We start from the raw sequence: 19,917 nt of genomic DNA on the forward strand, positions 1-19,917 counted from the left end.
GAGCGTTTGAGAGCCGTCGTCGCCAGGGGAGAAGGGCAGGAGGTCGCTTCACCCGCGAGGGCAAAATTCACCCTCCTAAATTCCATAGAACCCTTCCATGGTCGCCCCGGCGATGACGTCGATGCCTACCTCGAGCGAGTCCAGCAGGTGGCGTCCCTGAGCGGATGGAGCGATGGGGAAACGCTCGCCGCCGCGCGGCTACGTCTGGGTGGGGAAGCCGCGGTGTACGAGCGCACGAGATCAGAATGTAAGACGGCGGCCACTTACTCGGCGTGGAAGAATATCATTCTCGACCGCTATCGCTCGAAGAAGACCGCTCGTTTCTACCGAGAGCTCCTAGCAGTCATTCACATGGAGCCGAAGGAGGACATCGAAGAGTTCGCGGATCGAGTCAGGCGGATCAACGCGCGGACGGCGGAAATCGGCGGAACTCCGGAGCGGATGGAGGCAATGAGATACGAGGCTGATCAGCGAGCCTTGGATGCCTTCTTGAGAGGCCTTTCGGGCGAATTGGGCAGGCTATGCCGACTCGCTATGCCCGAGAGTTTCGACGCCGCCGTCGCGACGGCAGTGAGAATTCGGGAGGCTGAGAGGACGCCGCGTAATCCATCGCCCAGTCGTCGAGCGTTCCAGGTGACGGCTCGTGAGTGCTACAATTGCGGGCGCACTGGCCATTTCGCCCGTGAGTGTCGCAGCCAACGCCGTGGGAAGTGCTACAGCTGCGGCGTGGAGGGCCATTTTGCTCGTGAGTGCAGGAAGGGGTCATCGAGCCGGGCGGCCAATTTAAACGGCAAAGGGGTCGACCGTCCCGCCGGCGCCGACCCCTGGTAAAGGAAGTGCTGATTCCAGCCATCCAGGTGAGTGCGGGAGTGAAGGACTTAGTCGTGCGAGCGGTGGTTGAAGGGAAAATGTGCTCGTTTCTGTTAGACACTGGGGCCCAAGTGTCATTATTAGTGCGGGGATCGTGTAGAGGGAGCGGGATGAAGCCGTCACAATATCGCATCCGAGGCGTCGCGGGGCGGGTGCTGAAAAGTTATGGTGAGAAGTCGGTGTCTTTAGAAATAGGCGGTTATGTTTATCCAATCAATGTGCAAGTAGTTGAAACATTGGGCGGTTTTGAAGGGATTTTGGGGTTAGATTTTCTATGTAAATACGGATGTGTAATCAACCTTCCAGAAAGGGCAATGAAACTAGACGGGCGTGTTATTCCGCTGCACGGGGCTGATGGGGTAGAGAATGTTCATTCGGAAAAGACATTTAGTGCGTTCCGGATCACTACGGACCAGGACCATATGGTAATTCTTTCAGATGAGGAGTACATACCGCCGCGGTCTGAAAAAAGGTTTCGAGTGACTGTACCACGCGCGGCGGTAGGGGGCGCAGAAATGGTTGTGATAGAACCCAAATTGATTGAAGTGGAAGGATGTGCCGTTGCCCGGACTCTGAGTAGGGTGGATGAGGAAAACCGGGTAATAGTAATGATGTCTAATTGGAGTGACGAGGGAATTAGAATACGTCGAGGTACGACGATTGCCGCGGCAAACGGTGTGGAAATTAGTGAAGTTCCGGAAAGAGCAATTAGACGCGCGGAGAAGGACAAGTCGGGGTGGGATCTCACGGAAAAACTTGCACACCTTTCAGAGTCGGAAAGGAAACCTCTTCAGGAACTAATAGAAAGTTTTCGGGGACTATTTAGTGAAAAGGAATCCATCCCTGTTACTAATCTCGTCGAACATCATATTCCTACTGGTGACGCTCGTCCAATATACCGACGTCCGTATCGGATTCCTTTTCACCAGAAGCCCTTGGTTGAACAATTCGTCCAAGAGCAGTTAAAAACTGGGGTAATATCCCCTAGTTCCAGTCCTTAGGCGAGCCCAATTGTTATTGTTCCAAAAAAGTCTACCGATGGAAAGCCGGCGTACCGTTTTTGTGTAGACTTTAGGGCACTTAATGCTGTCACAATTCCTGACGTGTACCCGCTACCTAACATAGTAGAAACTTTGGATTATTTAGGGGGGTGTCGCTATTTCACTACTTTGGATATGACGAGTGGTTATCACCAGATACCCATGGCTAAAGACTCGCAGGAGAAAACCGCGTTTATTGTCGATAGTGGCCTGTATGAGTATAAACGCATGCCCTTCGGCCTTAGGAACGCGCCGGGAAGTTTTCAGCGGATGATGGACGGCGTACTTAGAGGCCTTAAGCCGGAACGTTGCCTCGTCTATTTAGACGATATTATCGTATTCAGTGACACGGTGGATGATCATGTTGTCCGGTTACGCTCTGTTTTCCAGCGGCTAAGTGACGCTGGGTTGTCGTTAAAAATGGAGAAATGCAATTTTGCGGAAAGCAGCGTGAAGTATTTGGGTCATGTGATAAGTGGTGAAGGGGTGCGACCGGAATCAGAAAAAATTCAAGCGGTGCGAGATTTTCCAACACCTACGAACGTCCGAGAGCTGCAGTCATTTCTCGGCCTGGCTAACTACTATCGGCGATTTGTAAAGGGATTCGCGTCGATTGCAAAGCCGCTCACAAATCTTCTTAAAAAGGGGAGGGCATTCGAGTGGGACGCTGAATGCGAGGCTGCTTTGAGTCAATTGAAATACTCTCTAACTTCCACCCCTGTGCTGGCATATCCTGATTTTCGGAAACCGTTCACGTTGTCTACCGATGCTAGTAATCACGCCCTCGGCGCCGTGTTATCACAAGAGATTGGTGGAGAAGAACATCCCGTCGCCTTTGCATCTCGTAGGCTTAATCAAGCGGAGCAAAATTATTCTGCCACTGAACGAGAATTACTCGCCGTCGTTTGGGCCGTAGGGTATTTCAGGTGTTACTTATATGGGCGAAAATTTAACATTATCACTGATCATGCGGCTCTTAAATGGTTATTTAGTCTGAAGGATCCTAATAGCCGGTTGATTCGTTGGACATTAAAATTGTCGGAATACGATTACGAGGTGTGTCATAAGCCGGGGAAATTGCATGGGAATGCCGATGGGTTGAGCCGCAAGGTAAGAAAAGTCGCTGCAGAGGAGGAACTGAATCTAAAGGAGGCGCAAGAAGCAAACGCAGAGTGCATCGGATGGATCGGGAAGAATAAGTTTGAATTTGCGGATGGCTTGCTGTGTCGAATTGAGGAAGGGGTGCACAAAGTAGTTGTTCCTGCTGGTTTGAGGAGGCAAATACTAACGCAGTGTCATGACCATAGGCTCGCTGGGCACATGGGTGTAAATTCCACGAAGTATCGCGTGGGCGGTCAGTATTGGTGGCCGGGATGGAAGAAAGACTGTACTGATTACGTCAGGGGGTGCGTGTCATGTCTACGTAGGTCGCCATATGGGAAGACAAAGGCGCCATTGCAGTCGCTGCCGGAGGCGGACCGACCATTCCAATTCATTGCACTAGACATCGTGGGGCCGCTCCCAAAAACGGAACGCGGAAATCGTTACGTATTATCCATCATAGATCATTTTTCACGGTATTTGGTGATGGCGCCCTTGGGGGATCAAACCGCGGAATCTGTGTCCGTTACTCTGGTGCGCGATTGGATACTTAAGTTCGGTGTCCCGGAAAAAATACTTTCCGATCAGGGTAGTAATTTTACCTCGGAACTCTTCCAGAATGTGTGTCGGTTGTTGGGCATAGAGAAGTTACAAACCTCCCCATTCCACCCCCAATGTAACGGCAGGGTCGAGAGAGTACACCGTACAATAGCTCAGATCATCTCCCACTATGTTAATTGCAAAAACAATGACTGGGATTTATGGGTAGGTTATGCAGTCTGTGCATACAATTCAAGCTGGCATAGAAGCGTACGTCGTTCCCCTCATGAAGTGATATTCGGGGAAAGGCTAAAGACCCCCTTTGAGTGCGTGAAAAACGCCCCTGTTTCCGTGGACGATTTTGTGTCCCAGCTACAAAATAGACTGCAAGTGATTTGGAAAGATTGTAAACGGAATAATCGCAGAGCCCATGAGGAACAAGCTAAAGGATTAAAAAACACTAAAAGGGGGAGAAATTATGTCGCGGGTGAGTATGTGTACTTGACGGACCCAGTTCTTAAACCGGGCAAAGTGCGAAAGTTTCACAGCCCCTGGAAAGGACCGTATAGGGTGATAGAAGTACTTTCCCCCTCCAATTTAAAATTGCAGCTTCAGCATAGGACTGTGATCGTACATAAGGATCGAGTGAAACCCCACCCTAGTCATCTTTCGATTCCTCCCCCACCCCACGGAGAAAGACGGCGTGGCAGACCGAGAAAGGCCGTATCCGATAGTGAATGGGAGGAATGCATTGGCGAAATTCCGTTTGCGTGTGCTGATCGAGCGTGCAAAAAACAAAAGCGAGAAGCTGACTGTATTTTCCACCCTGAGGTGTTTAGAAGGGGGAGGGGAAGACCAAGGAAAAATTTACCTTATATGACTAATTCCACATGTCCTCCTCAAGAATCGCCGAATACGCGAATTGAAGCCCCCCCTTCCCAAAGTGAGCCCTCCCCCACCCCTAGTGTTGGTGAAATCCCTCAAGTTTCCCCCCCTGAGTCCACTGTCTCTCGAGAGGAAGCATCAAGCCCAGACTTGAATACGGAGTGTAACGAAGAATCGAGTGTTAACTCGGCGGCCGGCGAAGAAGAGTGTCAACAAACAGTGCGGCATCATCTGGGCGGTGAGCGTGAGATAGGCTGCATTCCTGCGAAGGTCGACACGCCGGCACTTCCGCGGAGACCCCCATATCATCTCCGCCCTCGACCGCGACGGCAGGACGTCTCGCCGCCAGCTGGAGAAGACGTCATTGACGAGAAGACGCCCTTACCCTCCCCTGCCCCCCCCGACGAGGTCCCAGTGGGTGTGAGTGGTCCCCGTGTCTACGACTTACGGCCGAGACGAGAAAAGTAATTCAAAGGCCAGTGATTGTAGCGTGAAATGTTCAGAGTGTGTGACTGATTTAAAATAAAACTGTTTGCCCTTCCCAACCCCCTTGCCCCGAAGAGCTTTTTCGTGGCTGTCAGAGATCCTGAGAAAAGTGAAGAAATTTTTATTGTGTATCGCGTAAAGTAAATGAAAGTGAGGAGAAGTGAAGTGAGAAAGAGAAAGGCGCGTGAAATATTTGAATGATTTGTTTTCTTCCCAATTCTTTCTTTCACGGTGGCGTTTGAAGTGTACTTTCATAGTTTGGTTTGTGCTTTTATTGTTGATGTACTGAATTTGTTGATTTGTGTAATGGTAGAAGTGTAATTATTATTCCACGATGGTTTTGTACACGTTTATTTTTTATTGTCTCTCAGAATTTATTTTTGTGTAAACATTATTCCTTGAATGCTATGTTTTTTCTTTTATTTTGGGGACATGATTTACCATTACTGAGTGTTAATTTTTTTTTTTCTTTTGTATCGTGTGGGTAATCCCAATTGCTTGGATGTTTTTGGTTCTTTGGTATATATTGTCACTTATTAAGCATTTTTCCAGTTTCCGGCCATCCCCATTTAATCGGGGGATTAAATGTTGTTTGGAGGGAGGGTGATGTAAGTATCACGAAGATGGGACGTGACCTCCTTTTTCCACCTCTCGCCACCCACCGCCCACGGGCCGCTGCATTGGCGGTTTGCGTCTCGTCTTATCACCCTTCCTGTCACGTACCCCACTCCCCATCGCCTTATGCGTGAGAACCGTGCAGCGTCAGCAGAAGGCAGCCTCTTGGGTGGTCGCGAGTGAGAAGATAGAGGAGATATCACGCGGAGAGGCGTGCTATGAGAACGGCCATCGGAGTTGCGTCCACGAAGAGCGGAGAGTGTGTTTGGCGGCTGTAGAGTGCGGATGTGCCCAATAAACCTGCTTGAGTAATGGAGTTTTTCCTTTAAACTAATCCTGCCTTTCCCTGATGCTATCGATATACTGAACCTTACAATATTTAAAAAAAATTGCAAAAACTTGCATTTTGAAAATGAGGTCTAAATATGGGCTACCCCTAATTTTTTCGAAAATCTTAATAAGAAACAGTAATGACAGTAAAATTCACATAAAAACAGTACAATATGAGCATAAAATGTAAATTCACTTACAAAAATCACATTTACACATCTCTCGCAACCAGCACATTCATTGTGAGCCCACCCATGGCATGTAACACATTGTACCCATTCTTCACCATTTTTGTCTTCGGAAAACAATCCTTGGCAAAACAGACAGGAAGCATCATCTGGTTGAGTAGTTTTGGTGGGTTGTGGTATCTCCAATTCCGAATCGGAGTCATCCAGGGGTGGATGTTTCTTGTCCTCTGAGTCGGAGGAACTCGGCGAAGGAGAACATTTTTTTTTCTTCTTGCTCTTTGAAATTTGACTTTTTTGCTCTTTCTTCCTTTTTCCCACCCCATCAGCAGTAAACACAAGCTTTCTTTTCGTCACTTTGCAGTGGTCCAAGCACCGTTGTAGCTCCTCACGGTAAGGTGTTCCAGTAACCAGTGATGCTTTAGCTGACTTTCGACCTCGGTTTGATTTTTTCTTTTTAAGAGTGCTGATAGGAGCAATATCAAATGGGGAAACACGCTTCGAAGTAGTTGAGAATGTTTGGTTCTTGTGAGAGGTTGATGGGAGAGCTATCTGGTCTCTATGAGGAGTGGATGATGCAACTGCCTGGTTTCCATCAGAGGAGGATGGAACTCCTTCCTTGTCTGCATTAGGAGAGGAGGGAACTACAGCTACTTCATCATGTGTTCTGCATCTCAAATATGGAGAGTAAACCTCTGTGGTAGAGTTGATGGCTCTGAACTGCAAGATTTTTCTGCATCTTGCTGAGCCTCAAGATAATCTGCATCGGTGAAAATACTTTTGTTCATAGGAAAGATGCCGGATTCTCGGAAACCACTAGCAGCAATGGCACCAGTCTGAACACGAAGATAGGCATTTTTAAAAAGCTCCATAACTTCGTACGGGGAGACAGGAAGTCCTGTACGTTTCATGTAAAGTCTCGCTTCTTCACTGTAATATGTTTTAAGGGGCCCCATGAACGTTTTGTCGAGGGGTTGGAGCTTGTGTGTCGAGTGAGGAGGGAGTGAGATCATTACGACATTATTTGCTTTGGCAAGATCAATGGCACCCGGATTGCGAACATGGCTGTAGTGGCCATCTAAAATAAGGAGAACCGGGGAAGTAGAAGTTGGCTTTACGCTGTCAATGAAATGATTCATCCATTCTTCAAAAAGGTTACTTTGAACCCATCCTGAAGGATGGGCTCGACCTATTGTTCCAATTGGGGCATTCTTCATTAGAGTTTGTGTCATGTTGGTCCTGGGGAATATAACCATGGGAGGGACAAAATTTCCTGATGCGCTCATGCAGCTTATGATCGTAATTGTCGCTCCCCTTTCAGCAGATGTTAGAGCAGCAATCTGTTTTTTCCCTTTTCTTGAAATTACATAGGGATTCTTGCTTTGGACGATAGAAAGACCGGTTTCATCCACATTGAAAACGCGGTCGCCTGTGAAACCATATTTTTCATAAGCCTCATCTAGCAAGTTGAAAAAATGGTCAACATTCTCCTTATTGAATCCCAAAGCGCGAGCATAAGATGTACCGCATGGTTTACGAAGAGATAGTCTATCACTGTGACGGTTAAGAAAAAGATCCACCCAGCTCCTTCCTGCTTCCTCGTTTTTGAACGGACTTTCAATTCCATTCCGCTCAGCCAAGGAAAACGCAATGCGCTTTAAATCTTTCAGAGTACAACCAAAAAATGACTTTTCCATCACTATCAGGTATGAAACGAGCTCTTCTTCTAACTCAGGCCCTAAATAACTGGGTCGACCTAGTTTAATGTTACAGGCACTTACGGGAGTCAAGTCAGTTCTTTTACTCAAGGATTGCAAAGTTGTTCGTGGTACACCGAATACTTTAGCAGCTTTGAGGGTTCCCATCTTCTTCTCTCGCACTGCCACAATAGCCTGTTCCATTTTATCCTTGTCCCATGACTTCCTTATACCTTTGGGCACATACTTGGGTTTCTTTCTTGGCATGCTACAAAAAGGAAAGGGGAAAAATGCGATGGTGGTTGGCGTAACTTGGTGAAACTCCTTCATGATGCACAAAGGTTAAGAAAAGACTTCGCTGTTTCACAAAATAAAACATATTTGCGACCGGTTTCGATACAGCGTATCATCATCTGGCAATTACAAGTATCAGTACATAGAATTAATACCCTTGAAGGCGTTAGAGGGGCGGTAGAGTGGAGGTGGAGGAAGGGGGGAACATCGGAGTACCTACTATTGGATGCAATTAGTTTGATTGTGTTTAGCTCCTTCATCCTGTTGTAATTCGACAATGGAATCAATCATAGTCTGTGAAGATTACAATGTATTGCTGATAGTTTGTGAGAGCCACTGTGGTGTCGCCACTTCTCTCACAAACTATCTGCAATACATTGTAATCTTCACCAACTATGATTGATTCCATTGTAGAATTACAACAGGATGAAGGAGCTAAACAGAATCAAACTAATTGCATCCAATAGTAGGTACTCCGAAGTTCCCCCCTTTCTCTACCTCCACTCTACCGCCCCTCTAACGCCTTCAAGGGTATAAATTCTATGTACTGATACTTGTAATTGCCAGATGATGATACGTTGTATCGAAACCGGTCGCAAATATATTTTATTTTGTGAAACAGCGAAGTCTTTTCTTAACCTTTGTGCATCAGAAAGGGGAAAAATTTATTTCCAGAACATTCAACTAGGTATATAAATGCTGAGTTAATGATTGAAAGCCAATAAAACTTTAGCAATGCTGTTCCTTTAGTTCATTAAATGGCATAATAACAATTACTTAAATAAATAGTAGCTACATTGTAATTAGGCACATATTTTTTAGGTTAATTGAAACGATGTCTGGTCCAAATATGGGCTACTCCGGAGAGGTAGCCCGTTTTTAGACCAAACCACATTTTACAAAATAATCACGGCGGCCATTACCGGTATGACGTAGAAGGATGAACGAAGCATTGAAACCGTTCACCAACTCAACGTAAACACAACCCTGCTGCCAAACATCATTTATAGCTTACTGGCTAATGGTAAAAAAATATATTGTACATACCTGCTAAAAGTTTGATGGTAGAAAAACACGACAATCGACGATTTTTTACGCACAGCTTCTGAGCACGTTGACTAATGGCCGCCAACTCTTCGTTGCTGTTCAGTGGGACCTAGGGGACCTAGGTCATGCCATTCCCGACAAGGTGCGACACCCTGCGGCTTCACAACAGAGACTAGCCCGTATTTAGACCCTAGCCTGAATTTGGACCTTCTCCTCTATCTTTGGATCATAACAAAATCCCCACAGTTTTTATCAATGTTGCAACTTGCGACATGTATTCCTACATTTGGGATATCCTTCTGTAAACTGATGGCATTTATTTCATTAATACGTGTGAGTAATAGTTGGCGTCTCCCTATTTTCTTTTCTGACCGATCGTCTTTTCTCCAGCAGGTACGATGAGGAGAGCGGTCACGTGGTGGCTGGCGCTCGGCCTGGCCGTTGCGTTAGCGTCCTCCAGCGCCCTCCCGCAGCCGGATGCACCCGAAGAGGATGACGCCGTCGTGTTCGAGGAGGACCGCGAGGCCCCCGCCGGCCGGGTCATGACCTCCTCGAGCGCTGCCGCTCAGGATGTCGGCGAGGACAGGGCCGGCGGCCGACCCCCGCCCCACGCCACCATCGGCGGGTGAGTGCTCCCTCTTTGTACGCCGTTCCTTCACTTGCACTGGAAATGTACCAAATACTGGTCCCTTAAACTTGTGCCATTTCTCCCCTTAAAAGTAAAAGCGCACGATCAAAACCGCTAAAGAGGTGGCATATATACCCACCAGCATGAGAACCATTACCCAATATATATTGGGTTCATATTTGTGGGCGAATGAACGAATTAATGTTTGTTGTACTTAGGCGAGCTCATTTTTTGATAATATTAGCCTTGATGATGTGGGTAAGGAGATCGAAGGGCCAGGAGAGTATGATAAATTCAAAAAAAAACTTCTGACGGTACCTACTTTTACGGATTTTTCGCCCTCCCTTGGGTGAATGCCGGGCCAAAACCACTACCGTATTAGTGTTCAAACCCAGTAATGCTGAATAGGCGCTAGCCTAAGCAGCTCCACGAATTTGTATTTGTTATTTTGTAAAAGTGTTGTATATTTTATGATATTGTTATTATTCGCAGAACTGAAGCATTGTTGAACTGTTATATTCCTCATAGTATTTATTTAAAAGAAAACTCTACCGGCTTCGATCTTTTCAGGTAACATCATGAGATAAAAGCTTTTTTTACCTCTTGACAATCACCTAAAGAGATCGAAACTGGTAGAGTTTTTTTTTAACAAATACTGTGTGGAATATAACAAAGTTTATTTTTTAATTTATCATATAAAACTCGCAAACCATGGATTTTATATGTACAGTGGAGTATATTTTACTCTCACCCCGAGCCATTTAACATGTTTCAAGTACGCAGTCAAAACTCTGCTTTAGGGTGGGGGAAAGCTAGGATGGCATGCGGGATACCTATACTGGTATTTTGATGTCAATTCGCACGAGTTGGGAAACTGTACATTTCATTAAATCAGCTGAGTATTTCATTTGAATATTTCTGATAAAGTTAAAATTCATCGTTCATTATTGGCAGTCATTATGAAAATTAACTATGCAGAAGGGTGTCAGAGGGTAGGTGCCTCTGAGGTTTTGATCTCTTCAGCAAATGTATAGCGGGTAGTCGCCACGTGGGTAAAAATTCGAGGGAGGACAGGAGCCCCCGAATCCTCCCCCTTGGTATTGCTGATCACTTTTTATTTTTTCGTTAAAACTTTCGCGGGTGCTCGTCATTATGATTAAAAACTTTTGGGCTATGTCGCCGTGTCAATTCTTGGGTGGCTCCAACGTTTCCCGACCGATGCTGGTCACCTTTTCAAGGGATGACATAATCCCTTTATAATGCGACCAGCATCGGTCGGGAAACGTTGAGGCCACCCAAGAATTGACGCGGCTAAATAGCCCAAAAGTTTTTAATCATCATCACTTTTTATTTCTCTAAGAAAAAGTGACCAGTTACGGCCACGAAAGATTGGGCAACAAACAGATTCAGTTGTACCCGAAAAAAACATCACCAACAGTTAATCTTATTAATTAATTAAACAGTTAATCGTAAATATTTTCCCACCCGGAAACTGGAGAGTGCATGAAGAGACCAGAATGAATATTAGTTGACAATGGGTGGTGTCGTATGAGTGAATGTGTAATCTCACCTTCCTATGATAGCGTAGCCGGAAAAACCCGCGATAGTTCTTTAATTACGTCTTTCTCGTGGCAAATTGAGTACTCAGTAATCACGAAGCTCAGTGGGATGTAACTAGGCCTTTTCCTTATGACGTAATGAGTGTAAATTATTCTCTGTCTTTCTTATAACTCGTGCCCTAATTTCACTCCCATCAGTCTCGAGTTGGTAATATTTTACTCTGTACGGGTTTTATTTAATAATTCTAGCATGGGGATAGTTGACATATAACTGATAGTTTCCTTGAAAACAATACCCTAAACCATTTTAGTTTAAATAATTTAATAGAAATAATTATTTCACTCTAAGAAGCTGAAATTGGGTTGCGATCGAACGACATAATTATATCTTCCTCTGCCGTGGAATATGGAAGAGTGCAGGAGAGAGTATCTCTTTTTAGACGCAGAGCTATTAATTCTTGTACTTGTTTTGGTAGCCCATGTTTGTATCGTTCGCGTAGTCCTTGAGCTGCATGATAAAGTACTTCTGACAGGAAGAGTGAGGTAACTAATTGCAGTGGGCATGAGAAAATGTATCCGAGTCAGTGTCTTAGCCAGGAAATTCGTTTGAGGGAGGTCCAAAACCAGGGGGGAAATTTTTTTGAAAAACAGAGTACTAAGTAATGGGTTTTAAACTAATTTTAACACTTTTAATAATCGAAAAAACTTAATTTGTAAAAGAATTTTTTTTAAATTCAAGATATTTTATCATTTTGTTTTATTTTATGAAAGAAAATAATTGTGTTTTTACATTTCTGGGGGTGGGTCCGGATCACTCGGACCCCCCCCCCTGGCTACGCCACTGATCCGAGTCACAACCACGTGTCAGATACCTTTCAAGTCTTTGATAGAGTCGTTTTGATTTTATACGTTCGTTCTGTGGATGAGCCCTAGGCGGGGAGTAACAATCCCACAAACCAGGGGTATGAAAATCGCGGTCAGAGTTTCGTATTCGGCATCTGAACCTATGTTTCGCGGAAATTCCACGGACGAAAAATTATTTCCTTTAGCTGGGATTCGAACCTCTATCTTCCGAATCTCCATCACATGAAAACCCACGGCATATTTTTCCCCAGCCGAATAAGTGTTGAATGTTCGCACTGTAATTGCTCTTGCGGTGACTTCGTGAAGGTACGCCGTTGGTTATTTATTTGTTAGTTGGTCGATTATTTCCTTGAATGAGAACTATGTTTTCCGGCTCTCAAAAGTACAAGCAATTTATGTTTTTACTGGAAACGAAAAAAAAGATTGGAGAGAGAGTGATTATAATTTAAACTCTTTAGATTATTACTAATTTATTTTATTGTGAATATTTATTATAAATTATGTATATTAAACAATATTATATATGACATGTTATTACTCATACTTATTTCATGAATTATTATTAATTTATGCGAAAATATCAATGTGAACATGCGGTTCATGGGTACGAAAAGGTAGGCTACCTCCGTCTTAAACATCGTGCTTTGTTGGCAGATTTTTCTTAGTCTAATCATTTGCGGAGTGCAAAAAATACACTATGGATAATGAATGAACTTCTGTAATTTTTATTGCAATTAGGAGTGATTTCTCAATCTTACGTCCGGCGCTACTGATCTGAAAGGCATTGTGCGAGTTTTTTTTTCTGGGTAGTCAAGCGGTGAATTAACACGCCTTTCTTCGTAGCAGTTTATTTTGATTTGTTTTATTTAGCTCTCCCGCTTGTTTTGACTCCGAACTTCACTACTGGAGGTTGCTCAAGTTTGTTTCTCAGAATCTCATTGCGCCAGATTAAAAAAAATATATTTTAGGCTGAAACTACACATTTCGCTAATATCTTTTGTAGTCTGCATTTAAAAATGAATTGGATGTTAATGTAAAATACTCTAAACAGCGCATTTAAACTGCGTGGTGTATCGATTAGAAACCCATGTGACGTCAGAAATCGATTCCATGCATGAGGAGCATCATTATCAGGTTAGATTACCCTAATATTGATGTTTATTACTTTAAAGTCGTATGTATGCGTGAGGCTAGGAGTTCGTCTTTTTTTACATTTGTTTCTAGCACACGCATTGAGGCTGGACTTAGTGGTTCAAATATTTCGCCGTGAGGAACGGTGTTTTCCATATTAAGTAGACCCCCACTTTAGGATGAGTTCGGCATGCGATGTATTTGGCGCACGTTCTGATCTGATTTCACTCGCTCCTTTTAAAATTTCACATTTCTCCGATTTTTTTCCACTCGCAAAGCATATCGTCAGTAATGTGATTATATGCCTTATTTTTTTACGTATCATATTTTTGATATGGCAACACTGATATGTTATGGTACTCTGACAGCTTCTACCTCGATGGGGAAGAATACAGATTCGACATACGTTAGAATTTTCTTGGAGATGGGTCCCCCGGGAAGGATTATTATTATAAAGCGAGGGTCTACTGCAGTGGCGTAGCCTGGGGGAACAGGGGGCACTTACCCCCTCCAAACCAAATAATTTATTTAACACAAATGTATTCTACTCCACCAATTTGTTTTAGCAAAACAACTTCCCGACGACCAATCAACTGTATAATTTTAAGGGCAAAAATAGTATAAATTGTGATTTATAAAGATAAAACGTTCACATTTTCTCAAGAGGGGGTTTCCGCCCCATTCAACTCCCGGGTCATGCCCCCCAACACGTCCTGGCTACGCCCCCGGTGTACTGCATTTGATTGTCGACTGGCATCGATTGCAGAGAGGCTTTTGTTTTTTTCCGCAGGTACCGGCCGTTCTCTGGGGACGCAGGTCGGCCGCAGGCGGACGATGCCTCCCTTGGCGGCGGTTCCGGCTTCGACCTGGACTTCACCTACCACAACTACGACGCCCTCACGAGGTTCCTTCGCGCCACCAGCTCACGCTTCCCGCACCTCACGGCGCTCTACTCCATCGGAAAGTCCGTGCAAGGTGAGCGAGTGTGATCGAAGCGGTCTCATTCAAGTGATGACTGCCTAGGCGAAACATGTATACATTTTTATGGTTAAAACATGGCTTACTCCAGAAATATGGATTACGGGGAAGGAGTATTGCGTGTGGCATATCAGCGCGGTGGACGAAGTGATGATTTACCAAAGCTTTTTTTAATTACCATTGTGGGGTTAAAAGAATTAGGTGGACTGTATGAAGTACGTCATAATCCCACATTAAATAGAGGGTAATTTCACAATACAGCAAAGGAGAAACCTGAAGCATTTTTCCGTAGATTCTCGTTGGGGCTGCCGGACAGTGCCTCTCAGCAGGGGCGGTGGTAGAGCTGCTTTCACGTGGCTGCAAGATGAGCGGTGTGGTTACTGGATGCGAATTTAACGTTAGTTATCCACTTGGACATGAATGTATCGATGAGACATCAGAGCACAACTAACTACTCGGTCAGGTGTTGAGCGCTTCTACTCGGGGGCCATAGCAGCCTGGCTGTTAACAGTCGAAAAAAGTGAATAAAATTGACTAAACTCAATAATTCTAATAATTCAACGATGGAAAACAATTTAGTATTTTTTATCGTTATGGCTGGTCAAAAATCCTAAGATAGGTTTGCCGCAGCTCTCAACTCAATTCTCTTGCCAGCTAATCTTTTCGCCTCTGCGTATTTCTTCTTTCCCAAATCCTCATTTACCTGTTCCGTACAATTTATTCGAGGCCTTTCTTTTCCGTTCTTGTCATACATTTGACCCTCGGCGATATAATCATTTTAATTCTTTTATTAGTGATAAATTACCAAAGCTTAAGTTTAGGGCTTATATGATTTTCCTCTCAAAGAATTTTGGATAACAATATCGCATGATTTTGATGGCGAATTAAATATGACTAGGAGGACTTTGAATAATGAAGATATTTCATGCAGATTATTCCTTATTTTCTTATTTTTACTTTATGTTAGCTCCTGGGGTTGGGAGCAGGTTCAAACACCCTTGACTCCTTCCCTCCTGTTTGCGCCTCGTAAGCCCTTGAGATTACCCAGTATCCATGGCGTCAGATGGAGGCTTTGAGGTATTAAGCCGTGGCTCCCGTGGTGTCTAAAGGCAAGCCTCGTGTTGGTGGCGAGCTTCTACATTACATCGGCCCTACGCCGCGCCGAAAATGAATAAAGAGTGAAGAATTGGAATGTGGAAAATATACACGGGGAAATGAAAGGAGTTGCTAGTTGCTAGTAGATAAAAGTGCGTCGAAAATAAGGAAATAGAGCAATATTTGGAAGATGAGAGTGCGCAAAATAGGAATATAATAAGGAATCTATGCAATCGGGGGATCTACTGAGTCATAAGGGAAAGGAAGCAATATACTTATGAAATTGGACCGAGAAACGGAGTATTTGCCATTTTTGTGAACTTTTCCAAATATTCTCTTCTTATTTGACTTTATAGACTTCCGGCCCCAAGAATTTGACTTTCATTGCTTTGTTTTCTGGATAGTGCGTTTGAGTAACAGAAATTTTATACAGGTTTCTTAGACGAAACTCTTCTAAGTCTACGGAAAATATTGATTTGTCCCAAAATATGCCGTTAAAGCTCGCTGTATCTTTACAATCGTGATAAAATCATATCCTTTCTCCGTTTTTGTTTTATTACCTAATGAATGTCGTAATTGAAGTGAAACCACGTTGGTTACATGAAAATGGCGCTGCGTTTGGCTAAAAAAGCTAGAAAAAGTATCGACTACAAATGTAAGGATTGAATCCTTCGCATTTTGTCTACCATAATTTTGATTCTAATCTTTTATTTAATAATGATTCTAATCCCCGTTATATTTTCTCCTTGATAGCAAAACTATTTAAAATAACGAACGCGAAAATTATTTATTTTGAACAGTCTCGAAAGTCGCGAACTAACTTCCTTTGTTGGTCACCTAAATTATTCTCTAGGAGTTAATGTTTAGTAAAATGAAATAAAAGTAAGATGTAAGTTTAAATGCTAAACATGAATTGGGGCAGAGGATAGAAGAAATTCAAAGACGTAATGGAGCCACTACAAGAGGATGGAGGAGTGAGGGCACTATATAGGTCACGGTTAAATGCTATCAGGCGGAGAAAAGGTTAAGCGATACCAAAATATTAAGGGCAATGCGCAAATATAATTGCCAAAATGTTCCAGATTATTTGAATGACGTGATTTGAATAAATCTGAAAAACATTAGAAGGTCTTCTGACCGAGTGAAAGGACAAAAAATCACGGCATCGAACACCAATCTTAGGGCAGAAATACAAGGCCTCAAAATATAAAAAGAGAATCTCGTACACATCAATCAAAATATAGATATTAGTAAGTAAGCTATAATCGCAAAATATAATAAGATTTCCGTAAACAAAAGCGATGAAAATATAACCATTTTAAATTCATTGGAGGTTATACTGAGAATGATAAATACCGTAATCTTAGGAACGTCATTGAAGTGTATTTTGAAGGCTTTCTGGACGAGTAAACATCTTGTTGCAGATTTCGGTATTCTATTTGATGGGTTAATCGCGAAAAATGCGAGAAATTGTTGGAGAGTGTCGAAGAAATGCTATCAAGAAAGTATGATACATCAGCGAATATATATTATGTGCGTGGTTTCGAAGCCTAGATCATTGCAAGGATAGGTGAGGTAATTGCAATTAAGGAGCCCCGTGATATCATATATTTAAAATATGTATGTAATAAATGATAAGCCAGCGCTTTAGTACTAGTAGATGAATAGGACGTAATATGATAGCGTTAATAGACATAAGCTCTGGATAGCTTTAGTATTAAGAGTTTTCCGATTTTGGGGGAGACAACCCAGTATGTACCCCTAATTGGAGTAGATGGGAGACATAAAACTCAGGCCTGATATTTGTGCTTTTAATTTTTTGTTTCACTTTATAAAATTGTGAAAGTATAAATAATTTTACTCCGTGAAAGACAGGTGTGATATGGATCAAAGTCATTTCTCAAGATATGTGGTGATATTCTGTGGAAAAGGATAGCACAAAGGTTAACATAGTTAAGAATAGGAACTTCTATATCTGGCCACAATTTTTGTTTGAGCCTTCAAAATTGAAGTCTTTTTAAAATTAATTTTCATCCTTTTATAGCAAGCTTTTTCCTTTTAACCCCTATTTTTTATTTCATAGAGGCAATTATTGATATTTTCAGCTCATTAACATATTTCGGTTCTTTACAAAAGAAGTCAGTAACAGTAATCAACAAAAGAATAAAGTCCAAACTAAACAGTGAAATTTTTTGTACTTTTGAGTAATGCGGATTACTTACATGACCATGTGTATCGTAACAGGAAAATGGCAGCTTCTAGCCTTAATCAAACATCGCCTAAATTTTTAAGCCAGAAATTCGCTAAAAGTGATAAAATGCGAACAATAATGAAACGTCAAAATGGCCATCGCCATAGGCAATGGTGCACGAAAATGCCTCGGTTTTATTGTTAAAAAGTGAAGTATTTGTAATTATCTATCCTGTTAATGTATGATTGAAATTATTAAGTAATTGATACGTATTGAAAGTCAGGTGACAACGCAAAATTGTATACGTTGGCCTCGTTTCCTTCAATATCCTGGCATCAAATCTGAAATGAAAGAACACTAGAAAATTAACTATTTCTCTCTACCAAATTCCTCCAGTAATCATGATTAAAAAACACGATCATTAACCATTTTGCATTTCAAACATCACTCCAATAGGCACAATTTAACAAAAGGTATTGCCATTAAATTTACTCTGAAATTACAATTACAAATCGCTACAAGATGAACACAGAAGTGGATACGGAGACGTAGGGACAATGATTGCTGAAAAATTTAGTGTGTATCATCAAAAAAATCTGTTTCTGCCCCTAATACGGTCTCTTTACCTTTCCGAACGCAGGTCGCGACCTCTGGGTCATGGTGGTGTCGTCGTCGCCGTACGAGCACATGGTGGGCAAACCCGACGTGAAGTACGTGGCTAACATGCACGGCAACGAAGCCGTCGGCCGCGAGATGATGCTGCACCTCATCCACGTGAGTACACAGCGAAATTCCCCTCCCCCTGTTTGCTTAAACGCTCTCTGTGCAGTTTAATTGCACAAACAAGGCGTTGGTCCCCTCCAACTCCGTCCCTCCCTCAGTCCGATGCCCTCAAGAGGGCCGAATGGTATGATTGCGCATAGTGGTATTTTTATCTCACGTTGCTGTCCATTAAATACTGTATTCTATCAAGTCATTTACGCATAGTGTTTTGTTCAGTTTTTTTGTCTGGGTAACGCATGTTTTTGTTTTTGAAGGTAGTCTTATCTCAGGAATAATCTTAAAGACTACCTCAATCTTATTCAATGCAGTGGCGGATACAGATGGGGGGCGCCCACCCCCCTTGTGGGGCCGCCCGTATTGTCAAACATTGCTGAACCACAATTTTTTAACTTTTTTATATCATAATATGGAATTGTCTTGTATTTTTACGTAATAACTTTAATTAAAAACTTCTTAAACTTCGCATTTGACTTGATTAAATGTCATTACGATAAAAGTAAAGGTAACTCAAGGTATCTTTTGCGCCCCCCCCCCCCCCCGGAGTTTTTTTTCTGTATCCGCTACTGATTCGATGTTAATGAAGTTGTTTACATTATTTGACGGAAAAATAAACAATTATTTTATTATTATTATTATTTAAGGAATCAAACGCCAACAGTGCGTTTTACAATCTTTATCTTGGTGCGCACTGAGGGTATATACTGATTTTCGGCTTTTAGTCGTGTTAGTAAGATTGAAACACCTTGTGATTTTCTGGCGGATCTATTGAGTGGACTTTTCTCGGGTTTCCCTCCGGTTGAATAACTCCCTCTCCGTCGACGTTTCGATTACCGATTCGGTCGGAAGCGGATTTACTGACCCAATATGAGACCCGGGGGAAATTATCGCAAGATTGAAACGGAAAAATACCAGATTACATGGTGTTTCTGATGGGTCTAATTTTTAATCATGAAGGTAGCGTTTAAGGTTTTTTTTTTAAAGAAATGATATATTCATTGCATTTGATATCCAAGAAAAAGGATAAATGTCAAGATTTTAATAAAATCTATTCATTAGCATTTTGTTAACGTATTCTAGGTATCATTGAAGAAGCATCTATGCTGGACACAAATTTTGGTTACTTCACAGCCACCTTGATAGCTCTTATAAAAATATTTACTCTGAGGGTGTACGTAGGTTTTTTGTATTAATCAGGTGCATATAATTGTCTTTAGTGTTACTCGTTGGTGTGCACTAGAAGCCTGGGTATGCGCGAGAGATTGAAGAGTTAAACCTTTTTTTAAGTTTTGTTTTGTTTCCATCTCCAACTGAAGAGCCATTTAATCTTTCTAAATCGATGGACAATGAACAAATTTAGCTTCATAAATGCAACGATCTCAGCATCATCAATGGCTAACTTAACATGTTGTGATAGTGAGTTGGAGCTCCGCTCGCTTCCAGACTGCCGCTATTGCATTATTTGGGAAATTTCGGGCCTACGACTCCTTTTAACTCTAAAGAGGACATCCCTCTCAATCGGTCGCATGCTGTTTTTTGTGGACGTATTAGTTTAATCTAATTGAAATTGTCAGGGAAAATGGAGTTGATATTTTTCAGCC

The 19,917-nt window shown here is 42.8% G+C and overlaps 1 protein-coding gene across 7 annotated transcripts in view; it reads left to right on the forward strand.

Annotated features, from left to right (window-relative positions):
- The window catches only part of LOC124158639 (carboxypeptidase M-like), a 123,964-nt gene that overhangs the window by 76,326 nt on the left and 27,721 nt on the right, over positions 1-19,917 (forward strand). For 5 of the 7 annotated variants that reach the window (XM_046533835.1, XM_046533830.1, XM_046533832.1 and 2 more), the window contains 3 exons: positions 9,481-9,715; positions 14,063-14,247; positions 18,177-18,310. In XM_046533835.1, coding sequence (XP_046389791.1) covers positions 9,489-9,715; positions 14,063-14,247; positions 18,177-18,310 — 546 coding nt within the window. In that variant the 5' untranslated portion in view covers positions 9,481-9,488. Of the gene's footprint in view, positions 1-9,480; positions 9,716-14,062; positions 14,248-18,176; positions 18,311-19,917 lie in introns of those variants that run through there. The other 2 variants (XM_046533831.1, XM_046533834.1) reach the window with 1 other exon arrangement.

This window comes from Ischnura elegans, chromosome 5 (assembly GCF_921293095.1).
Source record: "Ischnura elegans chromosome 5, ioIscEleg1.1, whole genome shotgun sequence".
NCBI classification, from domain to species: domain Eukaryota; kingdom Metazoa; phylum Arthropoda; class Insecta; order Odonata; family Coenagrionidae; genus Ischnura; species Ischnura elegans.